Here is a 24,977-nt window from a genome sequence, read left to right as displayed (position 1 = left end):
AAAGTTATTTGTTTTGTGCTTCTGCTTAATTGCAAAACTGCTATGGTAGGGTTTTAGGGCTCTAGGATAGACGCATTACTCCCAGGTATTATTGATTGTGCTTTTACATTGGCATTTAGGAGGGCAGAGAGGACAAAGCTGGAATTATAGGTGGCTGTGGGCCACTGGCTGCAGGTGCTAGAAACTGGAATTGGGTTTTGTGCTAAAGTCATTTCTTCAGCTATTTAAACTATACACAAGTTTAGGGATTCGGCAATAAAATCTTGTTAAAATGTCTGTCCATTATATTTAAGTTCTTTATTTCCAGTTTCAAAACCTATAGGGAAAATGTGAAAGCCAGAGAACTAAGTAGTGGATTAATCAAGTGGTTATTTTGTAAGGTGTGGGAGTGTATGCTTTTCTTCTCCTTTGCTTGTCAATGTAATGAATTATAATTTAAATTTTCCTGTAACTAAAACACATTCTATTTGTCATGATTATCCATCTGAATATTAGAAACACTCTACTTGATTTATATCTGATTTGCTATGCTTTATCAAAATCCTATATTAGGTTTTAAGATGGGAGAAGCATGTGACATTATTTTCTACCATGTCAGTCAATGTTCATTAGGAAAACTATATAAAGTAAAATGTAGCCTCTTTCTTACTCGTAAAAATGAAGGAAATCTCATCAGTTCACTTATCTTCTGTGCATTTTTAGGTAGATGATTTGAAGAGAGTGTTTGACCAATATTCCTGGAAGCAGAAAAATTTTGAGCACCAGTACATGGAGTCACTGAATAATTATTATTCTGCGGTGAGTAGACTAGTCCTGCATTCCCACAGAGCACTACACACTCTACTTAGTTAGCAACTTGAATGATTCAAACTAATTTATTAACATTGAAAACTTAACTTTCAATTGAAATGGCATAAATGTCCGGCAACTAGAATTAACCAGGCTAGCTTTAATATAAAATATTCAGCTTTAATAAGGGTAAGAAAAGGGAGACTTACAAAGCCAGAGTTCCCATGAAGCACAGAAAAAACAAAGAGAGCACGGGGAGCACACCCTCAATATTTATAAGTAAATATTAGTCTAAGGGGATCACGCCCTACAAACAAGGTGATTGTTTGGGCTTCCCCTTCATTCAATTACTAAAAATGTATAAATATCTTGTATTCTATTTTATCAAGAAAAAAGCATGGGATATTGAGCTTTCTGATATTTCAAAAGACTACACTGATGTTTCAACAAAATATCTGGCATTGTTAGAAGAAAACAAAAGACTCCAAGCTGAAATTGACAGCCTCACAGATCAAATCACAAGCAGGTAATTCAGAACTTATTATTGCTATATAGCTTTTCCAATAGGTGATCTGTAATAAACCCCTCCAACATGAGTCCCTGGGGTGATATAAGCATATTCATGTTTAATATTGCTTTAACTTAACTTAAATCTTCTACAAATGTTACTCTGTAATCATCCAAGACACTGTCAGCAAACGTCCCTTAGACATGTCATCTAGAGGTTAAGGATAACATTCAACTTAGAATATGTGTGGTGATCCCCTCGTCTCTTCCAGCCCATACTCAACTCTTCCCTATAATTACTAACCTGGTTTACTTGGCTTAGGAACCAGGCTTCCTCACCCCACTTTCTATCTCAACTCTCATATTCAGTATTTCAGCAAAGACTCTCCACACTCTAGACATTTTTAAAATCTGCCCACAGTTCTAGCAACAATCAGCTCTGATGTGTATGCTCAATGTCTTCTGAGAGTAGGTAACATACAGTCATGATGTCTCTGCTCTAGCTATTATCTTTATTGAGAAACACACATGTCTTTCTCATTTTAAGTAAAAGAATCACCAGTTATTTGGTCCATTGACATTAATTTTAGCAAAGGAAAGGGGCCAGTCTCTTCACATATCCACAAGCCCTCTTGACTAGAGCACGCTCTATTTGCTGTATTATGCTATACCTGGTTTACTTTTATTATACGGCTCAAATCATGACTCAAATTCCCCTTCTAGTAACACTTGACATGTCTGTGGAATTGTATTTTTAGACTGTTTTTAACTGCTCTTTCTGTACAAGTATTACTTGTCCTTATGATTACAGTGCAAGAATGTGTGCGAACCACCTTCTACTGTATTGGGATGGGCACACATGTGCCTCTCCCTCGTGCCTTTTATCATGCCTGCAGTGCTGTGTTATAAAAATAAGCGGATGATTTCACTCTCCACCCTCATCCACAAGGGAGATCCATTGGCCGTGATATTTTGTATCTGATCATCACACTCTCCTCGGTTGCTATAATGCCTGAAATATATTGTGCTATCGATGACGAGGTCCTGAAGGAAAGGTGGAAGGACAAAGGGAAGGATGCTGATCATAGTACTTGATAGTGATATGGAAAGTTTGTAAAAGAAAATGTGTAGTAAGTGTTTTTACCATTATATATGATAGCATAGAGCCATTGGCAAAATTGATTTATGTATCACAAAAGGCCAAATTCTATAACTGAGTTTTCAGTTTGGGTGGTGGATAACTATGTAAGAACAGACTTCATAGGAAACGACTAACATCCAGTGTGAAAATCCACAACTTTAGATTGGCTATCATGACTGTATAGAAATGTGTAGATCACAGATCTGGATAATGTTGGTATGTGATGCTTATTTTATGTGCAAATTTTTACAATAAAGCTTGTAAAAGAATTTTAAAAAACATTAAGAAGAGAAAGAAAATAAGCAAAGATGCCTTAAAAGTGAGTGAGTCAGAGAAGAGAGCCACCTACAAGAGGACATGACTGTGGTGGCCAGCAGAGACAAGCAGCCTCCAGCCTTACTGGTATATAAGCAGAAAGGTTAACTTCCCACTCTCGCTGTCATCCAGCTGTACCTGCTGTGTCTGTTTTCATGCTATTCCTTCTGAGAACCCCCCCCCCCAAAATGACCAGATACCTCTGGACATGTTGCTCTAGTACCACTGGGGAGAGTGTATTACTAAGACCACTGGTGGCTCTCATAGCTTCAGCAAGAATGTATCGGCTATCACTGCTCATATTTCACTGGGTGAAGCAAGTCATATGGTCAGATATCATGCTAATGGGATGAACAGACAGTTAATCAAAGAAGTACAAAACACCAATAAATACAATAAATACAAGAAAAAATGTCGGTCACTAGGAATATATTAAAACTACACTGAGATGCTATTTCACCTCAGTCAGGATAATTGTGCTCAAGAAAACAAGCAACATCTCTGCAAGATAGTTCAGTGGATGGATAAAGGTGCTTGCTTGAGCAAACCTCCTGACATGAGTTCAATTCCTGAAACTTACATAAAGGTAGATAGAGGCAGAACCAATTACACCAGTTAACCTCTGACCTCCACAAGTGTGGTATGGAATATATGCCCCACTCCACATATCATACATACACACACACACTCACAGAGAGAGACAGAGAGAGAGAGAGAGAGAGAGAGAGAGAGAGAGAGAGAGAGAGAGAGAGAGAGGTATATCCATTATTCAGTCAAAAAGGAAAACAGTTCTTTGAATGAAAATAGAATAGATGAAATAAGTCAGACTCAGCAAAATGTCACCTGTTTTCTATCATAACAGAATCTGGGAGAATGAGAAAGAGAGAAAAAAAACTACAGAAAGTACATGAGTCTGCAGATGAAGCAGGGTCTTAGTGAAAGTGGACAGAGGGGAACAAGATTAGATAACAAAAAGGAAATAAGAACATTATAAACTTTCCTTGTCTGTAGACTCTAGTTTTACTAAATATATATGTCAAGAAAATGAGAGAGCAGTTTGAAGAAGGGAAAGAGCAGGAGGAGGGTAAGAGGGAAGCATCCAGTTAAAATTCACAATTTATGGGTTTGAAATATCACAGTAAATCCCATTTATTATTTGGAACAATGAATTTGCACTAAGAGTTTCAGCGTGACAGTTGGGACCCTCTGGCAACCATGCATTGGGAACAGCACCCTGCTCAGGGTTTGCTTTCCCAGCTAAGACCTAGAGAAGTCACTTTTTTCTCTCTCCAACAATAAAACAAGTTGATCCTTCAGGCGAATGTACTAATTCCTTCCGAGTGCTTCATTTGCCTTTATCCTAAATGATGCTCTATGTTGTCTTACAATTCAGTGTGAATTAACTACAATTATGTTTCCTAGATAAAATAATATGCCCAAATGCCACTAGTAGTGAAAAAAATATTTGACCCACAGAAATGGGGATAGAGTCCTTTGTGGCAGGGATATCATGGGATGGCAACAGGAACAGGAAGCTTGGCTAATCACTTTTTATCCTCACATAGTAAGCAGAGAAAAAATAGAAAGTAGGGGTAGGCTCCACATGTTCCAAGCCCTCCCTCAAGGACATACTTTCTCCAGCAGGGGTCTTCTTCCTAAACTGTAATAACCTTCCACATAGCACCACCCACTAAGGACCAAGGGTTCAAATGTATAAGAGGTGTTGTCTTTAAAACCACTGCACTGTGTTTGGCTTGGGTGATTCAAGCTTGCATTCACCCTTCAAATACACTCTGGGCAGGATTTTCTTTGCCTTTGCTTCTTTGTCTTATTTTTAGATCATGTTTTTAGGGCCTTTCCATTTGTCTATGTTAATGGACTTTTGTTGTTTTAGGGGTTTTTTTACTGTACATTTTATCTTTTCTTCTAAAAAACCCCTGTGAATAGCAATATCATTAGTAATAAAAATTAATCTAATTCCAGTGATGGAATCAGACTATCATACATGCACTTTCATTACTGAGAAGAGTCCCCACATGCTACCTTGTAACCTGGGGTTTCCCTTTCTGTACTGTGTTTGTCTATTTCCTTAACCATGGCAAATGAAGTTTCACTTTACCAAAATCTCCATTCAATCCATGGCAATAATGTGCCCTATGATTTACTAGTACTCTGATTAAAATGGATGTATATTATAGAAAATCTGTACAAACAAACTTAAAATGATCAAGCTTAAAATCATTTTAATACAGATATTATTATAAATGCATATTTATATATAATGAATACCTGTGATTACTGTTTTTCTCTCATATGAGATAATAAAATTTTAATACACTATTACATAAATTTCAAATATGCTTAAATAGCCTTATGATTCTCTTACACAGAAGATCTATGAAATATCACTGTAATATACTCAGTTTTACTGTTTGTTACAAATACTGGGGTCATAGTTTTGTGTGGAAATCTGTTTCAGAATCATTGTTTGACTTATGAAAATGTATTAGTGGTAAGATTTCAAAACCCTTAACATTTCTATAATGCTATGTTCTAGGAAGATTGTTTGATTATTTTAAAGACTGAGCAGTACTTGCTCTAGTATCATAAAAAATGAAGTTTTAAACTCAATTTATTTGATTACCACTAAGGTTGGATATTTATACAACCTCCCTACAATTCACAGTTTATTAATTATTTATGGATATTTCCCAGGGTAAAATGAAGAAGTTAAGTTTCCAGAAACCAAAGTTTCTTTCCTAAACATCCACAGCTTTGTGCAGCTGGAATCTGTATAGCAAGTTCATTTTATATATTCATGTTCATGTTTTTTTCTTACTTATCAAATTATTTGCAAGTTAATCTGGCTTCAGTTTAGCTGACATTTAGTGAACATTAAAATATACTTAGTATATTGGTATAGAAGCAACAATTTCAGATATGAAAAGTAATGTTAAAACCCAGGCAGCAGGCATACTAATGAACCATGTGTTCCTGCCTCCGTGTGCACACACACACATACATGCATATTTCATCTGTTTTTATGTTGTAAGTAGGATAAGCAAGCACTACAAACCTAGAAGCCAATGTGACAGATAGATATTAAGTCATTTTATGATATTTTGATTCAGTTGAGAATAAAAATACATGAAGGAAACTAAATACTGAATACTGGTTAGGTTTCTACAGCCCTTACCTAAAAGTAGACTTATCGAGGAAGAGGGAATCTCAACCGAGGAACTGCTTTGATCAGGGCATTTGGGCATGTCTGTTTGGAGTTTTCCGACTTGCTGATTGATGGAGCACGGACTCATCCACTGTAGGTGGTGTCACCCTGGACTGGTGTTGGGAACTAGCCTTGACAAAAGTACCTCTTGCCAGGGTAGAGGGCGTGAGGATCAGAAAAATAGTAAAGAGGACAAATACAACCATAAAATAATAAAACAGTAAACATTGGGTAGTATCAGGAGGGAGTTTTGGTGAATAATAAAATCTCCACATTTTATTTTCCATACGCCTTTATACCCCAATACAAAAGGGGGAAGAAGAGAATGAAAGACTTCTTTAACATGATACAAAGGGCAACTCGAACAGTTAATTGCTTCAACACTTTGAGACATCAAGTCAATAGCATTCTGTGGTTTAGGCAGTGAACCCACATTAGACCAAGTATCCTGAAGGCAGCCACTCTTCAGGTAACCTCCTGTTACAAAATAAACAGAAGTACGCTTACATATCCTGACCATCTGTCAGGATGGAGTGGATCTACCTATATGAGCCATCTTAATGCCAAAAGAAATAGTATATATATCCCTGCTTGTTGTCAACAACTTTTAGCAACTTCCAAACTCTCTGACCATCACACAAGGTAGAAATAGGCTCACATTTTTGGGCTTCCACAGACTGGAAGTCCTTGGAGGCAGGATAAAAGTAGCTGAACATGAGCCTAGAAACAAGGAAGGAGGCAGCTTTCCTCCATAGTTCCAGCCTCTGCTTCTGTTTGAATTTCTCTCATGACTTCCATCAATGATTTGCCAGATACATAAGCCAACTAAACCCCTTTCTTCCCTATACAGCTGGTCATGGTGTTTGTCACATTAAAATAGAGGAAACTTGACAGAATTTGGTGCCAGAAGTGGGCTGGTACTGCTCATGTTCAGCTACTTTTATCCTGCCTCCAAGGACTTCCAGTCTGTGGAAGCCCAAAAATGTGAGCCTATTTCTACTTTGTTTTGCAGGAGTATTGTAGAAAGCTTTTAGAACTTTGAGGTAATTATGAGACAAATAAATCTGTTCTTCCCAAATGTGTTTATGATCCTGATGCTTTAATCACAAACTCAGAAACCTAACCAGAATATTCTCAGAACCCTATTCAAAGATTTCATAGTAGTGATCATTGCACAATTTAAATTTTGCAAAAAAAAAAAACCTTTTTGGGCTGGGCGGTGGTGGTGCACGCCTTTAATCCCAGCACTTGGGAGGCAGAGGCAGGCGGATCTCTGTGAGTTCGAGACCAGCCTGGTCTACAGAGCTAGTTCCAGGTCAGGCTCTAAAGCCACAGAGAAACCCTGTCTCAAAAAACCAAAACAAAAAAAAAAACAAAAAAAAACCTTTTTGGTAGAGCTACCAGATGAAATTAAATGTATAGAATAAAAAATAATAATGAAAGATTGGAAGGTGATTATATGCTTGAGAATGAAGTATGGAAAGGTACAAGGGTTGCTGTCTAGCAATTATTTTGACTCATGTTCTAAAACAATAGAAAGAAGTTTATCAACATCATTGAATATGAATGTAAATGGAGACTACATATTGGTTTTCTGGCCTATAGACCCAAATAATCACACAAAAAGTATGTTACTTACAACACTGGTTGGCCAATGACTTAGGTGTATTCCTAGCTAGCTCTTGCATCTTAAATTAACTCATTTCTATTCATCCATGCATTACCATGAGGTTGTGGGCTACCTGTAAGGTTCTGGCATCTTTCTCCTTTGGCAGTTACATGGCATCTGCATGACTCTACCGTCTTTCTTCCTCTGTCTCTGCTTATATTTCCCACCTTGCTATATTCAACTCTGCCATAGATCAAAGAAGCTTCTTTGTTAACCAATGGTAATAAATCATATTTACAGCATACAGAGGGAAACCCCACATCAGTTAAGTATCAAAGTACTTTGAACTCTCAAACAAGCATCTTCATATCTATGATTTAATCTCTCTTAAGACACTAATTTTCGGGATATGGAATGATATGGGGCAAATTAAGGTTTTGATCACAGGTAAAATAAATTTTTCTCAAAATATGATAGGTCAGAATCATCAAATCAGAATTTTTTAGCATCCTTTAAATGCACACATCTTGGTTGATCATGACTCTAATATTTATGTTAAAGATATAATGGATTAAAATATTACTCTTTAGAAAATTTATATAAAACACAAGTCAAAGTTATTCTATGAGTAGGAAGTTGGGGCTTCTAAAAAGGAAATGACAAATATTGTTAGAAGATTTCATATAAGCAAGAGCTGTCTAGCGGCCAGCTACTTTGCTTCTCTAATTTTTCAACTTAAACCCTAATATCTGTCTGTTGGTTTTTATTAGTTGTACTATATCTGGTGCTGATGTTTGGGGTATAAATTCATGAAAAAGCCACTTGCCTGTGACTTTGCAGCCACTGGCATAAGCCAGAGCTCCACGTGGCTGGAGATGCCACCCAGCCAGCTAGGTTTTCCTTTTTTCTCTCCTGGTCGACTTTTTCTGAATCCCGTCTCTAGCTGCTGCCAAACTAGGTAACTGTAGTAATAAGGGCAGCAGGGCTGTGTCCCCAGCATCCCGGCCGCCCCCGGCCGCCTGCTAGCTTATGCCCCAAAATAACAACATACAAATTGTATTCATTTAAACACTGCTTGGCCCTTTAGCTCTAGCCCTTACTGGCTAATTCTCGCACCTGGACTAGCCCATTTCTTATAATCTGTTGTAGCCCATGAGGTGGCTTACCAGGGAGCTTCTAGCCTACATCCATCCTGGGTCGGAGCTTCATTGCGTGTGCCTCAGAGAGCAGAGCTCTCACGTCCACCCTGGAGATGGGAGCATGGCGTCTCTGCTCCCGAGAGCAGGCTGTCGAGTCTGAGCTCACTTCCTCTCCCTCCCAGCATTCTGTTCTGTTTACTCCACCCACCTATGTTCTAAGCTATGAGCCCAAGCAGTTTGTTTATTACTTAACCAATGAAATCAACAGATTGATATATGACACTCCCACATCAGGTAACTACCTTAAAATCCTGCCTAGCTATTAGTGTTTTATGAAACATCAGTCAGCCTCAAATCTTCATTATCAGTGGCAGCAGATTTGGTGAGAAAACTGCAAATTCATAAAAGGAAGAATTAATTAAAACAGAGATTTTCCCACATTAAAAAAAATGGGAAGTACAATTATGATTGAGAAAGTTAGGTCTTTATATGATTATGTAATACATGATTTAAAGATAGAACAATTACATGAGGGGAAAATCAACTTAACTGTAATTGACATACTATTAATTATCATTTTTATAATCCTTATTGTCATTTTGATGTTCCTTGGTTTATCTCTTAAAAGTTGATTGGTATGAATGCTAAGATACAGGCCAACATAATAAAACTGATTATAGAGATATTCAAATTCAGACAGAGGAAATTAATGGAGAACCAATTTCAGCATTGTATTATAAGAGATTTTCAAACAACCAACCTTAATATATCCAGTAACCTCATAGGAATCGTCAAATGATAGCTATCCCCAAGACCCTGTAAGAGTTGAATGGACATATATAGCCCTAGGGAGGTAGAGGCAGGAATGATAAGGCTGGCGAGAGAGGGGATTATAAGGCAAAAGGAGACAGGAACTCATTGCAGTCTGAGGTTTGGTAGAGATAGTTGCAGTCTGAGGATGCAGTCAGAGGAGACAGTCTGAGGACAGGGTTGCCCTTTTGGTCTGATCATTGGTAGAGGGAAAAGGTCTCTCTAGTGACTGGTTGCACTGCTTCTCTGATCCTTCAGCTTTAAACCCCAATATGTGACTCTGGGCTTTATTTATTAAGACCAATTTGAATTCGTGCTACCTTAACTAAATTACTAGCAGATTTTTAATATGGTTATAACTAATTTCCCAATGTAGTGTTGTTTTATAATAAAACAAAGTGATTATAAGATGAAATTAGCTAAAAAAATCATGAAATAATTGGGTGGATAGCTCTCTGTGACATCTAAAAGCAAAATGATTGTGTACCTATTTGGTTTTAAGTTTATTGGCAAAATTAGAAATAGCAACAATTGAAATATCCATGGGTCAGTTAAAATTTATGGCAGAAATTATATATGGAAATGCAATTAAATATTTAAGAGGAAGTTGAAGGAAAATCAAGATTATGAAAATAGAGTAGTGTCTTAGTTGGGGTTTTGGTAGAGACATCATGACCATAGCAACTCTGATAAAAAAAAAAAAAAACATCTACTTGAGGTGGCAGCTTACAGTTTCAGTGGTTCAGTCTATTATCATTATAGCAGGGAACACATTGGAATGTAGACAAGCATGGTGCAGGAGCTGAGAATCCTACATCTGGCAGGCAATAGGAATTTGACTAAGATTCTGGAAAGTATCCTGAGCATAGGAAATCTCAACATCTGTCCCACAGAGACCCACTTCCTCCAAGAAGGCCACACCTACTCCAACAAAACCACACCTCCTAAGAGCACCACTCCCTATGAGATTATGGGGGCCAATCATATTAAAACTAACACATTCCACTTTTTTGGCTTCCATAAGTTTATAACAATATAATGCAAAATGCATTTTGTTCTACTTAAAAGTTTCCATAGTCTGTAGTAGTCTCAACAATGTTTAAAAGTCCAAAGTCTCTTCTGAGAGTCACGCAATTTCTTTACTGTAATCCCCTATAAAATAGTAATAAAAAAATAGAACACATGCCTCAAACACATAATGGCACAGAATTTACACTCGCATTCCAAAACATAGGGAAGGAAGCATAGTGAGGAAATAGTGGACCAAAGCAAGACCAAAACCGAACTGGGCAAACTACAAACTCCACGTCTTCATGTCTTTCAGTTTTGTTGATGGCAACACACTTTTTTCTTTCAGATTTGTTCCTCTCTGTTAGCAGCTCTTCTTGGCAGGTATACCACAACTCTGGCATCTCCAACTTCTTGTGGTCTCCAAGGCAATCCAGGCTTTTACTTCACAGCTTCATGCAATGACCTTTCTATTATGCCTCCATTCAGGGAAACCATGACACATGTCTTGTCTCCATGGGCTTTCTTTTGGTGCAGAGGCTAATTCCATAACCCTTTTTATTTTTTCAATTCTTACCTCCAAAGACAAAACCATGTGGTCAAAGATGCCAGGTTCGGCCACTTACTGGGACTGGAACATGACCCCTTGTTCAATATCTTCATCAGTTTTCTGTCCTTCATTGCCTAAGCTTGGCTATCCTGAAACTTGCTCTGTAGAACAGGCTGGCCTCAAACTCAGAGATCCACCATTCTTTCCTTTCTGGGGATGAAAGGTATTCCCCATCATACCCAACTCTAAAATTTTCTTAGTACTGTTACAAAAGTTGAAAAGTTAACTGTGTGGGATTTTATACCCTGAGGACATCATTTCTTTTATTCCATTTCTTAATCTGTTCATCTCTTTGAACACAGTATTTAGCTCCATTCCACTTTCTGGATGCTCTTTTTCTCTTTAAATTTTATACCTTGCAATTTATCCTTCTCAGCTTACTCCTCTTCATTATAAATCTTCATTAGAGCTATTCACTTTTAACCAAAGGACAGATTATACTAGGCTGTCTTGAGATTGTTTTTGCCAACAGAATTAATCCAAAACTCTTCACTTTAGCCTCACCCAGACTCTTTGGACAAGGGGAAAATGCAGCAACTTCCTTTACCAAAATATCGCAAGAATGATATATAGGCAACATATTAATAATCTTCTCCTCTGTAACCTCTTGAGGTAGCCCCCACAGTTCATCTAATCACACTCAGCACCACTGTCTCCCATGCTCCTGCAAGTATTGCCCATTAGCAGTACTTAGAGCATTCCACTGTTTTCCTAACCCAAAGTACCAAAGTTCATATAACTCCAAACAAAAACATTGTCAGGTCTATTACAGCAATACTTCAGTCCTTGGTACCAACTTCTGTCTTTGTTAGGGTTTCTATTGCTGTGAAGAGACACCATGATCATGGAAATGCTTATAAAGGAAAACACTTAATTCCTTTAAATGTGGTGGCTTAGAGTTAAGAGGTTCAGTCCATTGTCATCATGGCAGAGAACATGGTGGGATGCAGATAGACACGGTGCAGGAGCTGAGATTTCTATATCACGGAGGCAAACAGAAAGTTGACTGAAACACTGGGTGGTATCCTGAGCATAGAAGACCTCAAAGCCTGTCCCCACAGTGACACACTTCCTCCAACAAAGCCTACCTCCTAATAGTACTGCTCCCTATGAGACTATGGGGTCCGTTAAATTCAAAGTACCTGAAGAAACATGATTATGATAAATCTTAATTTGTAAGGCGAGTTTTATTGATAATTGATAATGTCGGGTTGGTCAGTCAGAATGTAGATTCAGCATCAGACCCTTACATATTCTTCCACATGACTCACGACAGAAGTGGCACTATGGTGTGGCAGAGAAAGGAAGTCTTCCTAGAAGCTTTATAATGAAAGAAGGAAATCCTTACCCCTACCCATTATTACCAAAACAAATCTATTTTAAATTATCAGTGTTTTCTTTAAATAGGAAACTAACATAAAATGAAAAATGTCAAATAAATCAGAGCATTTACTCAATGAATGGGTAAGCCATAGCAAGATGAAAGTTATGTGTAGTGCCTTTTTATCTGTGAATATAAAGAGGTAAAGAAAATCTGATAGACAGTAAACTATGAAAACCAAAGTATAGTCATAAACATATACTATAGAATGAAATTATTTCATGTTTTTTATCAAAATCAGTGAGGGCAGATTTATGTTTTGTAAATGATCCTTGCTAGAGTCAGGAGATATCTGTTTTGTTTTGTTTTTGTTTTGAGACAAGATTTCTCTGTAGCTTTGGCTGTCTCTTGTAGACCAGGCTGTCCTCAAACTCACAGAGATTCACCTGCCTCTACCTCCAGAGTGATGGGATTATAGGTGTGAGCCACCTCTGCCTGGCCGAGTCAGGAGAAATCTTATGAATCATCAGCACTCAAGTGAGCACCACCAACCAACAGCTTCTGCTGGCCATGATTTATGTTTTTATCAGAATGAGGAGTGCCTGGATGTTCACTTTGAAATAAGAGGGAGCTAGAATTCCTTTATAATGGTTCTATTGTAATAAAACATTAAATATCACTTTTAATTCTGTCCAACAAAAATGCATATAATTATTTGTTCAGTCTTTGTGTGTGAATTCATATTTTATGCGAATAGTAGCCTTATGGAGTTGCTACATGTACAAAGAAACTTCCTGCCTTCTGTGAAACCACAGAGGAAACAATTATTCCAGAATTAGTACTCTCTTTATTGACTAATAGCCACAGGAAAAAATGCAGGATGTTGCTGGTGACCACTGCAAAGATGCATCTCATTTTGCCATTAGTGGTGATGATTCCGTGTGAGTTTGTGAAATTAATTTTTAAGTTAGCATTCAAAGCAATGGGTTCATGATGGTATCCTTATTCATGTGTAGCATAATTTGTTCTAATTTGACTCTGCCCTGACTGCCCTCTATTGTCTCTCACACTCCTCTCAGTAGGTCCCCTTCCTCCCTAGATATAGTCCTCCATTTTCTGCTTTTACATCAAGTCACATATATCCTGGTGTGCTCTCTTCGCCCCATTCCTTCCCACTTAAGATCTTTTCCTTCTGTCGTGTGGTCCCCTCACTAGCTTCACTGTGCCTGCACACCTACAGACACAAGGGTTTTTTTGTAATTTATTTGCATGTTTTCCTATCATCCCCCCTTTCTACAGAGAGGCTGAACTTGTTTAAATATTTTCCATTTAGAAATAACACAGCTTTAGTGAGCTTTTCCCATGCACAATTTAAAAGAGAAAGGTAATGCACACACAATTTGGTCTGAGCTGCATATGCAATCTCCTGTGACTGCTTTGGGAAGCTCATTAGCAGCTATTCATAGCATACATCCTTCCAACCTTAGAACCCCAGTGGCCAACTTAGTGCCTGATGCATTGTGAACATCCATTTTTGTTTGTTTGATTGTTTGTTTCTCAAGACAGGATCTGTCTGTGTAGAAGTAGCTCTCCTGGAACTCTCTCTGTAGACCAGGCAGGCCTAGAACACAGCAATCTGCCCGCCACTGACTCCAAAGTTCTGAGATTGAAGACATGTGCCACCCTGGTCGCTTATGGGCATACATTAAGTATGTGTTGAATAATATTCTAAGAAGAAAAATTCCAACTTCATTATATTATATATGTCACATTCTGTTAGATAAATTTTAAGATATAAAGAGCAGTGACTTTATCATTTGATGATTTTTCTGAGAAATGGCTTCAGAGGGTACTTTTTTTATTTAATGTAGCATATATCTCCAAAGAGAACCTTTATAGCTTTATAGTTATGACTGTATGTATTCTCTAAAGAAATAAGCTGATTGAGACCTCAGATGATTCCTATCAAGGAAAATGTTTAAAATTGGCTTATGCAATTATAAAATACATCAGAAAATATCCACCATGAATGACAGTTAATATCTGTGTGTGTATCACAGTAAGTTGAAATAATGCAATGATTATATTTAAACGGATATTTAAATATATTTTCCAATAATTCTATTATTTTAAAGCTTACATAGTGGGAATCTTAGATACATCTCAAGTGAATTTAAAATGGTTACAATAACAGAATAAAGTAAAATCCTCCAAAATATATGAAAAGGAAGCCGGACTCAAAGTTACTGGGGATTCGGCTACAAAGCAACAGATTCAATAATCATGATGCCTCAGATCCTAAGACAGAATCCAGAATACAGCACAGAGTAACAAAGAAAAAAAAAAAACAGAAGAACAAGGAAAGACTTGCAGGAAAAAACAAAGTGGGGAGGGGTCGTAGATAATGGGACAGTAGAGCATCTCCAAAAGTTCAGATTGATACATCATCACAGTGGATCTGATGCAAGGTATACCCAGAAATAAAACTTTTTAATTTATACTGTGGCCTACTCATATTGAAAGGAGAATGGTGGATATGACAAGCTTCATGTTTCAGTTCTAGTACAGAAACAGTATCTGTAAACTCTTTGCTCTCTGTAGTTCAGGCTCAAAGGGTAATTGGTACTCAAGGTCAATGTCAGCATCTGTCCCCAGTCTCAACACATTCTTCCAAGTTCAGAACATACTTGAAATTCCTGAGACAAAGTCTCACTCTTTGTCAAAGACTGTCCACAATCCTGTAATCCCGTCCCAGCCTCCAGCTAGAATTAAAAGTATGTGCTAAGAAATATTTTTGAAATACATGTTTCTTATTTTCCTTACTTGTTTTTCGTTTTTGGTATTTTTCTGTGAATGTTTGCATATGTATTTATATGTATCGGGCTTTCTTTGGGGCCTCAAACTGCTTATAAATCATGACACTAAGACTTATTATTAGTTATGAATGCTTGACCTTATCTTATACTTGGTTCTTGCTAGCTCTTATAACTAATATTAACCTCTTCCTTTTCATCTGTAGTTTGTCTTAGGGAATTTTGCCTTTCTTCCATTCTATTTGTCTCATTTCATGTCTGCCTGGCTGGTTCCCAGGCATCTCCCTCTCTTTCTCCCTCTTCTCACCTCTTCTTTTGTTCTCTTCTCTCTCTTTTACTCTTTCTCTCTGTCTACCAGCCGGCCCTGCCTATTCCTCTACTGTCTGGTTATTGACTAATCAGCTTTTTATTTGACCAATTAAATGCCTTAGACAGGTAAGGTGAAACAGCAACACATCTTTACATAATTAAATAAAGGCTGCATTAACAAATACACCATTACATCATTAAGGTGATATTCCACATCATTTGTGAATTTTCCAGTGCACATGTATATAAAGATATATGTGAAGGCCAGACAACAACCTTGGGTGTCATTCCTCAGGCACCGTCCACCTTTGTTTGGTTCAGAATCCCTTACCGGCCTTGAGTTACCAATTCAGCTAAGCTGACAGGCCAGTGGATCCCAGGGATCCACCCGTCTGTGCCACCCACTGCTGTGTGGATTTTGGATATCAAACCCATATCCTTACACCTGTGCAGCAAGTGCCTTATTAACTGTGTCATCGCCCCAGCCCTTACATCTATTTGTTAAATAAACACAGCCATCTCCATTTTCTTTCATGTTTTTATATTGCCATATTTTTAATCCCCATTTCTTTCCATTTTACACTGTGAAATTTCTCTCTTAGTCACACCTGATTCAATCACCATTCCTGGAATTTCCATTTGTTGTGCTTTTTTAAGTAACAAAAAAAAGAAAGAAAAAGAAAGAAAGAAAGAAAGAAAGAAAGAAAGAAAGAAAGAAAAAAGAAAATAGAGAGAGAGATCCTAAAATGGTATGAGGGACAACATGACATAAAAGATAGCTAAGCTGAGTTTTGGCTTCAATATCTGTTTTCATAAGTGCCTTCACTCCTATAGGCAATGGCTGAGTTTGTCTTTTCTCAGCTAGCACAGTTCATTGATATTATACAATGAAACCTTCTATATTGACTCTCTGATGAAATAATTCAGGCAGATATTTTTATTATGGTTGCCCCCCTCTCCTGCTTTGATTTCTTGGCACTATTTTGCTTTGTCTGATTTGTGAGCCATGCTCTGTCGTTGGCACACCTTTAATGAATGATGATTCTTATTCGCTCATGTTTAACCTTGAGGGAACAAGAGGCCTGAGAACAAGTCAGTGCAGCTCATCCACAGTTGTATGCATTGTTTTCCCACCTGTGAGTTGGCCGCATCTCTTCACACGCACCTGTGTCCAAGTGGTTGTTTCTCTGAGCAGAACTTCTTGGGCAGTTTTCTTTTTTTTTCTTTTCTTTTCTTTTTTTTTATTGAGAAAAGGGAAAAAAAAGTATCCGCCTCCTCCCAGCCTCCCGTTTCCCTCCCCCTCCTCCCACCGTTCTCCCCCTCCCCCAACAGAGACCCACACTGGAGCACTGGACTGAGCTCCCAAGGTCCCAATGAGGAGCAGAAGGAGGGAGAACATGAGCAAGGAAGTCAAGACCACGAGGGGTACACCCACCCACTGAGACAGTGGGGCTGATCTATTGGGAGCTCACCAAGGCCAGCTGGACTATGACTGAAAAAGCATGGGATAAAACCGGACTCTCTGAACATGGTGAACAATGAGGGCTGATGAGAAGCCAAGGCCAATGGCACGGGGTTTTGACCCTACTTCATGTTCTGGCTTTGTGGGAGCCTAGCCAGTTTGGTTGTCTTGGGTAGTTTTCTACACGAGGTCTCATCAGTGCCCCCTGAAGGCTAATCCAATGTCCTACACCTTCTGACTCAAGCAGAGCCTAGCAGTCTGACAGCGTAAACTAACCATATGATGAAAAAGACATTTCTAATTAATTTGGGTCCACTTCTTCATTATCCAATAGTTTTATCACCCGAGGTATGTGAAAACTGCCATGCTGGAGCATCACTCCAAGTCAACTATAGCGAATTGTCTAAAACACAAAGCAATGTTAAATGCCTTTCTTGAGACTGTCATACACTGCTGAATCTGAGAACCACTTCCTTCATCGATGTAGTTATGTGGTACTCAGATGGCAGCATGTTGTATCCTACCCAAGAGACACTTAGCAATGCCTGTAGATCCTTGGCTGTCAAGCTGAGATGCTGATGCAGGGGAGATGAGCTGCCGGTCAACATCGCTCGACACACAGGACACCTTCTGTCCACAACAAATGTCCCGTCTGGTACAAAATGTCAGTAATGGTGGAGTCTGGAAACTGATGGACCTGGGGCTTCTGTTTAAGCTTTTACTCTTCCATTTAAAGCATTCTGGTTTGTGTTTAAAACAAACAAAACAAAAACAAACAAATGCTGTGTGAATAGAAAAGGTGATAGACAGGAGAGGAGTGCAAAAAGGGTTTTGTTTTCAGGCTATGACGTATAGACACCAGTAGATCCAAAAAGGTGTGTGCACAAGTGCTGTTGACAATAGGTTCAACTAAGGCCAAGGTTGTCCTATAGATCTTCTAAGTATATGTTCTCTTAGAGTAACTACACTGAATTTTTGTTCTTTTTTATAGTATAAGGAAGAAAATGGAATATGAGTCTGAAACCCAGTCATTGCTGGACCTGAAGATAAAGAATAACAATTACCTCAGACAGCTCTACAAACAGACATATCAAGTTGGGGCTGTTTTCCACCTAGCTAAGCATAAAACAGATGATTTGGAAAACAAAATAGCAGACTTGAGAAGAAAATTCAAGGTCAGGTATTGTTGTCATCTCTAAATTTTTTTAAAAAAATGTGATTAACCTGATTTTCTTTGGCTTGATCTTTCTTCATAGTTAGATTTTAGTGTAAGGGTTAATTATCTTCTTGGAGACCAAAGTGCCTGGTACACAAGCACAAAGACCTGAGATCAGATCCCGAGACAAAGTGGGAAAACTGTACACAGTAGAACCCAGGTACTGATTAGGAAGCACATTGTCTGTCCAGCCTAGCCAAGCCATTGAATTTCTGGCTTAGGGAGAGAGAGTTTGTGTCAACAAAGGGTGGATTGAGTGAGGACTTCCACATCCCTACACGTGAACATGCACTACATGCATATGCACACCCGCAGACTAGCAAGTGTATAGTCACACCAAAAAAAAGAAAAAGAAAAAAATTCAACCATATGGTTTAGGTGTGGGTAGGCATGTGAATGGTGCTTGAAGTCTAAGTAAGGGTCCCATTCATATGAGGTAAATGCCCTACCAAGTGTAGCAATCTGCTAAGCTGTCTTCAACTCCTCTTAAAACACATCTAAGTGTGCAAGAATAAAATCATCCTTCTCAAGACGATGAGGATTCAGTGCAGCTACCTTTGCTATGACCAGGCACAAGCATCTGGAGCCAGGAATGCTAAACTTGGTTGAGTTTTCTCTTACACACAGAACTTACACGATAGAAGGTGGGATTCTAAGACACACCCTTTGACCCTCCATGACACGCTAATCAGGAGGGCTTCTTCAGGCTTGCAAGTGAGTGCCAGGAACCTTCTAGACAACGATGATACAGAATCAAATGCTCATGTCTTTTAGTTCAGGCCTATTTAAGCAATAAGCTACTAATGAATATCTCCTACCACTTACTGCAAGTTAGTACTGTTTTCTTCCCTGAAGAACACACAAACAGGTTTCCCTCCCTCCTATGGTTGCTGGCCGATGAAGAATATTTGTGCTGTGTCCTGAGTGTGATAGTGCCACACGGACCCGAGTCTTTGTTGATGTTGAGAAGCAATCAGTCACTGATTGCTATGTCCCCAACACATTCTTCTTGTAGGCATATTTTAATATTTGTTACCATGTACTGAAATTAACCCAGGATCTCTGTTATCCAGAAGATAATAACAGCCATGTCATCTCTGGGTTGTTTCTGAGAAATGGCCTCACTGTAGAGGTGGAATTTCTGAATAATATACCTATAAATTAATGTATCAGTAAAATGCCAGTCCCATTTTTTAGGCAGCTAATCTGAATAATCAAAGATATAAACAACTCCCAGAAACTTCCGACTCTATCAGATGATCTCTCCCAGTTTTTCCAAAACATTGGTGTAGTTGGTCATTTTTGCCAGAATTTCTTAGGACTCTCAATCCACAGATAATGACACGGAGACTTATTATTAATTATGAAAGCTTGGCCTTTAGTTTAGACTTGTTTCCAGCTAGCTCTCATAATTTAAATTAACCTGTTTATATAAATATATATACTACCATAAGCCTTTTTATCTCCTTTTTTTTTATGTCTGACTCTCTTCGTGTGTGGTGTCTCTAGAATGCACCTAGATTCTAACCCTCTGAGTTTTTCTTTCTGCCCAGAAATCCTGCCTTTTCTCTCATCCTAGCCATTGGCCATTCAGCTCTTTATTTAAACCAGTCAAAATAAAACAGTGACACATTTTCACACGGTGTGATCAAATATCCTGAAGCACTTCATATCAATAACGTAAATATTCAGGAAAGAAGCACTTTCCCAGAGTGTGGGGTAAGATTCACAACCCCGCTGGAACACGGGACAGCAGTGGCGCAATGTATCTTCAGTCATGCTAGTGAGCAGATGAATGGAAGCAGCCAAACTCGTCTCAAGAATGTGACATTGCACCAAAAAAATTAAAAGCTGTCACCAGCTGTTAAACACTTTCCGTTGAAGGCTCCTGCTGCTGTTACTCTCAACTTAATGCAATTCTGGCGGAATTCGGATAGATCGCGTCTCTAGCTCTGGACTATGTGGGAACTCCCTAGACAGGAAAAGCTGGGCTGGAAGGGAGACTGTAGCAGTAAGGCTACTTTATGTTGGGGTGTGTGGTGGGCCATCTTGTCAACATCACAGGGTTTGCAGTCCTCAGGGACACACATCTCTGGGCATGTCTGTGAAGGATGTTTTAGATTAGAGCAATCCAGGCCTGAACATACTCTCTGGCCTGGGGTGAAAGATTGAAGGAATGGGAGTAGGGAGTTCCTGTCAGCTTGACATCCTGTCATGGCAGACATGTCTGTCCAGAGGCTACTCCTGCCAGGTGTTCTGTCACAACCACAAAACAATTAGCACATGAAAGCTGTCTATTATGGTGATTTGGTGGTTTCAGTATACACACTACTGTATAATTGTTATCGACACCTTCATTTGGGAGAGAATTGTGAATGGAAGAGGGGGAAAGAGAACATAGGATTCAGGGCTTGTAATTTAAGAAACACCACATCTACACTTTGGCCAACAAAGGTTTCTAATCCAAGCTTGAAATTGAGAGAGTCGGTTTTAGTTTTAGAAAACGAGTTAATGTTCTAGTTCATACTAATCCAGTACTCCTCTTTGCCTTTAGAAGACCATCCTTTCCCTTAAATAATTTTTCATTGTTTCAACCAGTCTCAATTCTTTGCTAGAGAAAATCCTTGCTCCTCCTTTTGATGGTTGCTGTAGACTCCTGTTTCTAGTTTTGTTTTTCCCAGTTTTCAGTAGCTTACTGATATCCAAAATACAACCATATTTAAAGGAAAATACTATTTAAAAATACTCACATTTTGAACATGATGCCCTGAGCAGAACCTCCTGCAACCTGCTCTGTTCCTTCCACCTTATGTGCCAATCATCCCTCTGTCCGATACATATGCTCTGGATGCTTTGCCTGCCTGTTAGTCACTCAGTAGCCATCTTGGTTTACCAAATCAACTCTTATATTATCGCAGTATCGTTATTAAATATCAGTTTTCCGCATATGTGAAATCTGGATAGTGAGATCTCTTTTCTTCAAAATTTCTGCAAGAAGAAAGATGCCTTTCATTACTTACCTGAAGTACTAGGCTCTCGACAAATAGTTATTGTTTACAGTGTGTTGTTTTAAGCAAAGAGACTCAAGAATTACATCTCCACATCGTTAAGGATTTCTTTTTCCAACCTGAACAGCAGTATAGATGGTCCCATATTATAGAACATTCTTTATGCTTCTCCCTATTTCTTTTTAGAATATTTCATTTATTGGATGGAACTGGGCTTCAAATTGGATACAGGGTTGCTTATTATCTACACAGGTTTAGCGTGGGGTTTACCGTATTCAGCTAAGACTTACCAGAAACTAATGAAGGATAAGGATATTCTCGATATCATGTTTAGGTAGAGTCAGTTTGGGCCATCCCCAGACTTCATGTTGAGGTCATGAACGCCACGAAGCTTCTTGACTCAGTGCAGCCAGGGGCAGTTCTGCCAACTATTTCAGAGCGGCCCCCTCCTTTTTTAGACCCATAAATCTCAAATTTATTCCAAATCAAAGTCTTCTCCGACCTTCTTAGCTCCTGTCCACCACTATTAGGTAAATAGAGGCTGATGTTCTTCCTTTCTGCTCGGGTTTCCAGACACATCACATACGGATCAGGCTGTGCTTCCCAGGGGTTTTTATGCTGGACCGGTGGTCTCTAGCAGTATCATAGCTCTCTGCTGCCACCTTCTGGTTTCTGACTGCTAAAACCGGGCAACCACCGTGTAGCAAGCAGGTCGCCTGTGAACCCTTGCTAGAATCCCAGAATCTTTTTAAATTCAACGTTCCTTTCCTGTTCTCTGAAGTGATCTCTGGATCTCCGTACTCCTTTTCTCTAAAATTAGAATTGAGTCACTGCGACAGAGACCCGATAGCCTATACAGCTTAAAAACATTGGTCCTCTCACCCCTTACCAGAAGTTTCTCTGACCCCTCCTCTGAGGATTTCAGTAACTGCAAATGTAGGCGCAGCCACCGCCTGAAGCAGTGGGTGGAAAGCCCCAAAGTGGGGTGAGCACAGAGGGGGTGGAGCACAGAGGGGGTGGCTGTCCCACTATGAGGACCTCACTGCACCGTTGTCCTTGTCCCTGTGGAAGGTAGGCATCTGCTAATCTGCTAATTACTGGCCAGACTCGAAGGCAGTTTAATGTAGATAATGGGCTAACAACCTAAAAGACCCCTTGCGGAAAAAAAAAAAAAAAAAAGTCAACCAACCTCCTGTAGGAGGAAAGGTGTGGAGCCCCTTGCCTGTCCCTCCACTGCCCTCTGCTGATAAAGCTTAACTTTCCCCAAGCTGCCAAAGAACACAAGACCCAGCAGCACTTCTTAAATCAGAGTTCAGAACAGTGAATGCCGGGTTTAGATGAGAGGTCTACAGGCACGTATTCTGGTTCATTTGGATGGGGTGTGATGAGCTCTGCAAAGTGCCCTTGTCTATTAAACCTTTAAATCTTTTACAGTGTTGGTCTTCAAGTTTAAAAGGAGATGTGTGTGTGTGTGTGTGTGTGTGTGTGTGTGTGTGTGTGTGTGTGCGCTGAGACAGGTGGTTAAGGGTATCTGTTGATCTTTCAGAGGATCAGGGTTCAATTCCCAGCACCCTCACTAGGGCCTCAAGGGGGCCTGTAACTCCAGTTCCACCATCTTCTGAATTCTCCAGGCACTGAACACATGGGCACAGACACACATTCACATGACCACAAGCGAGTCCTTTCATCCTGTGAACATTTAAAGGTCACACGTAAGGTTCTTGGAAGAATTTCTCTGATATAAATTTATATATTTTGTCCCCAGTGCAATGCAGGTGAAATGCCCTGGAGAGCAATCTGACGTTGCCAAAACAGTACGTCGGAGAAGCACATCAAAATTACACGGCATATGTTATTTTGCTCATCACTGATGCTGTTAAGTCTGATCATTTTGTTTCCATTGCAGTCAATATGGATGCAGCCCACTTCCTTGTAGGTAGTAGGTAATCAGCTGCATATTTCGAGACAGTGTGCATCACCTCTCAGCAGACATAGGTTCAAAGGTCTTAGCACCTATTAGTGGTTCGGAGTTGAACACTCTATTGACACCGTTGTGACAGAGTAGTTTTCTGGGCTCTCATTTGCTTTCCAGTGACTTTACAATGTGAGGAACACACGGACTGATTGGGAGGTGGCTTAGAGGCACCTTCTGGGAGAAGACAGGCTTCCTTTGGCTCCCCTGCCTCCTTTCTCCATGAAGCCCTGCCTCGCTCCCAGGGCTACTTTGTCTGTCTTTCCGTCATAGCCCTGGTCCCCATATCTAAAGGAAAAAAATACCTTGCAAGTCGGTATCTCCACCCACACTTAAGGTACTTATTACAAATGAAAGTCTATGGAGTTGTGACATTTTAATGGACTCCTAGTATCTTGTGATCCAAGAAATTCTAAAATTATGCTTTTTATTTTGAAAGAATCCAAAAACAGCTGGATTTCCGAACATAGACAACAAAGTAATATGTCTGTTACTCACAAACTCATTTGCTTTCATAAGTTATCCTTCTGCAGAGTACTGTGGTAGGCACAGAGAAACAAATGGGAGAAAGATACCAAGGAGCTTAGTGCCAAATGTTCTAGAGTACTCGTGTCTGTGTCCAGCAGTTCTTGGTGCTCATACTCGTTTGAAGACAAGAGTTATTTTTATTTTCTAAAAAAAACAAACTATATTTTTTCATTATGCATACCAATCCAAGTTCCCACTCCCCTCCTCCCATTCCCTCCACTCGCCACTCCCTACCCCCATCTACTCCACAGAGAAGGTAAGGCACATTGCTTTGGGGAAGGTCCAAAGCCCTCCCTACTATATCTAGACTGAGAAAGGTATCCACCCAAAGAGAATAGGTTCCCCAAAAGCCAGTACAAACAGTAGGGATAAATCCTGGTGCCACTACCAGTGGCCCCTCTGCCTGCCCCAGCCATGCATCTGTCAACCTCAGTCAGAGAGACTAGTTTGGACTTATGCTTGTTCCTTCTCTGTCCGGCTGGAGTTGGTGAGCTCCCATTAGCTCAGGTAGACTGTTTCAGTGGATGTCTCCATCATGGTTTTGACCTCTTTGTTCGTATTCTCACTCCTGCCACTTTTCAACTGGACTTTGAGATCTCAGTCTAGTGTTCCCATATGGGTCTCTGTCTCTGTTTCCATCAGTTGCTGGATGAAGTTTCTATGGTGATATTTAAGATATTCATCAGTCTGACTACAGAGCAAGGCCAGTTCTGGCACCCTCTCCTCTATTGCTTAGGGTCTCAGGTTGGGTCATCTTTGTGGATTCCTGGGAATTTCTCCAAAGCCAGATTTTTTGCTAGCCCCAAAATGGCTCCCTCAATCAAGATATCTCTTTCCTTGCTCTCGTCCTTCCTCCATCTTGACTATCCTGTTCCCTCATGATCTCCTCCCCCTCTTTTTCTCCCCTTGTCTACCTTTTCTGCCCTCCCTTCTCTCCCCAGCCCCATGCTCCCAATGTCAGGCAATCTTGTTTATCTCCCCTTTCCAGGTAGATATACATACGTTTTTCTTAGGGTTCACGTTGTCACTTAGCTTCTCTAGGATCATGAAATATAGGCTCAATATCCTTTGTTAATAGCTACTATCCACTTATGAGTGAATACATAGCATATTCATCTTTTTGGGTGGGGATTATTACCTCACTTAGGAAGGTGTTTTCTAGTTCCATCCATTTGCATGCAAATTTCAAGACGT

At 39.4% G+C, this 24,977-nt stretch overlaps 1 protein-coding gene across 1 annotated transcript in view; it reads left to right on the top strand.

Moving 5' to 3' along the window:
* The window catches only part of Ccdc178 (coiled-coil domain containing 178), a 356,179-nt gene that overhangs the window by 97,860 nt on the left and 233,342 nt on the right, over positions 1-24,977 (top strand). The window contains exons 11-13 of the mRNA XM_013349379.2: positions 703-798; positions 1,179-1,315; positions 18,051-18,234. Of these exons, the coding sequence (XP_013204833.1) occupies positions 703-798; positions 1,179-1,315; positions 18,051-18,234 (417 nt within the window). The remainder of the gene's footprint in view (positions 1-702; positions 799-1,178; positions 1,316-18,050; positions 18,235-24,977) is intronic.

Source organism: Microtus ochrogaster, chromosome 18 (assembly GCF_000317375.1).
Source record: "Microtus ochrogaster isolate Prairie Vole_2 chromosome 18, MicOch1.0, whole genome shotgun sequence".
NCBI lineage: Eukaryota > Metazoa > Chordata > Mammalia > Rodentia > Cricetidae > Microtus > Microtus ochrogaster.
This window is presented reverse-complemented; position numbering and strand designations above follow the sequence as displayed.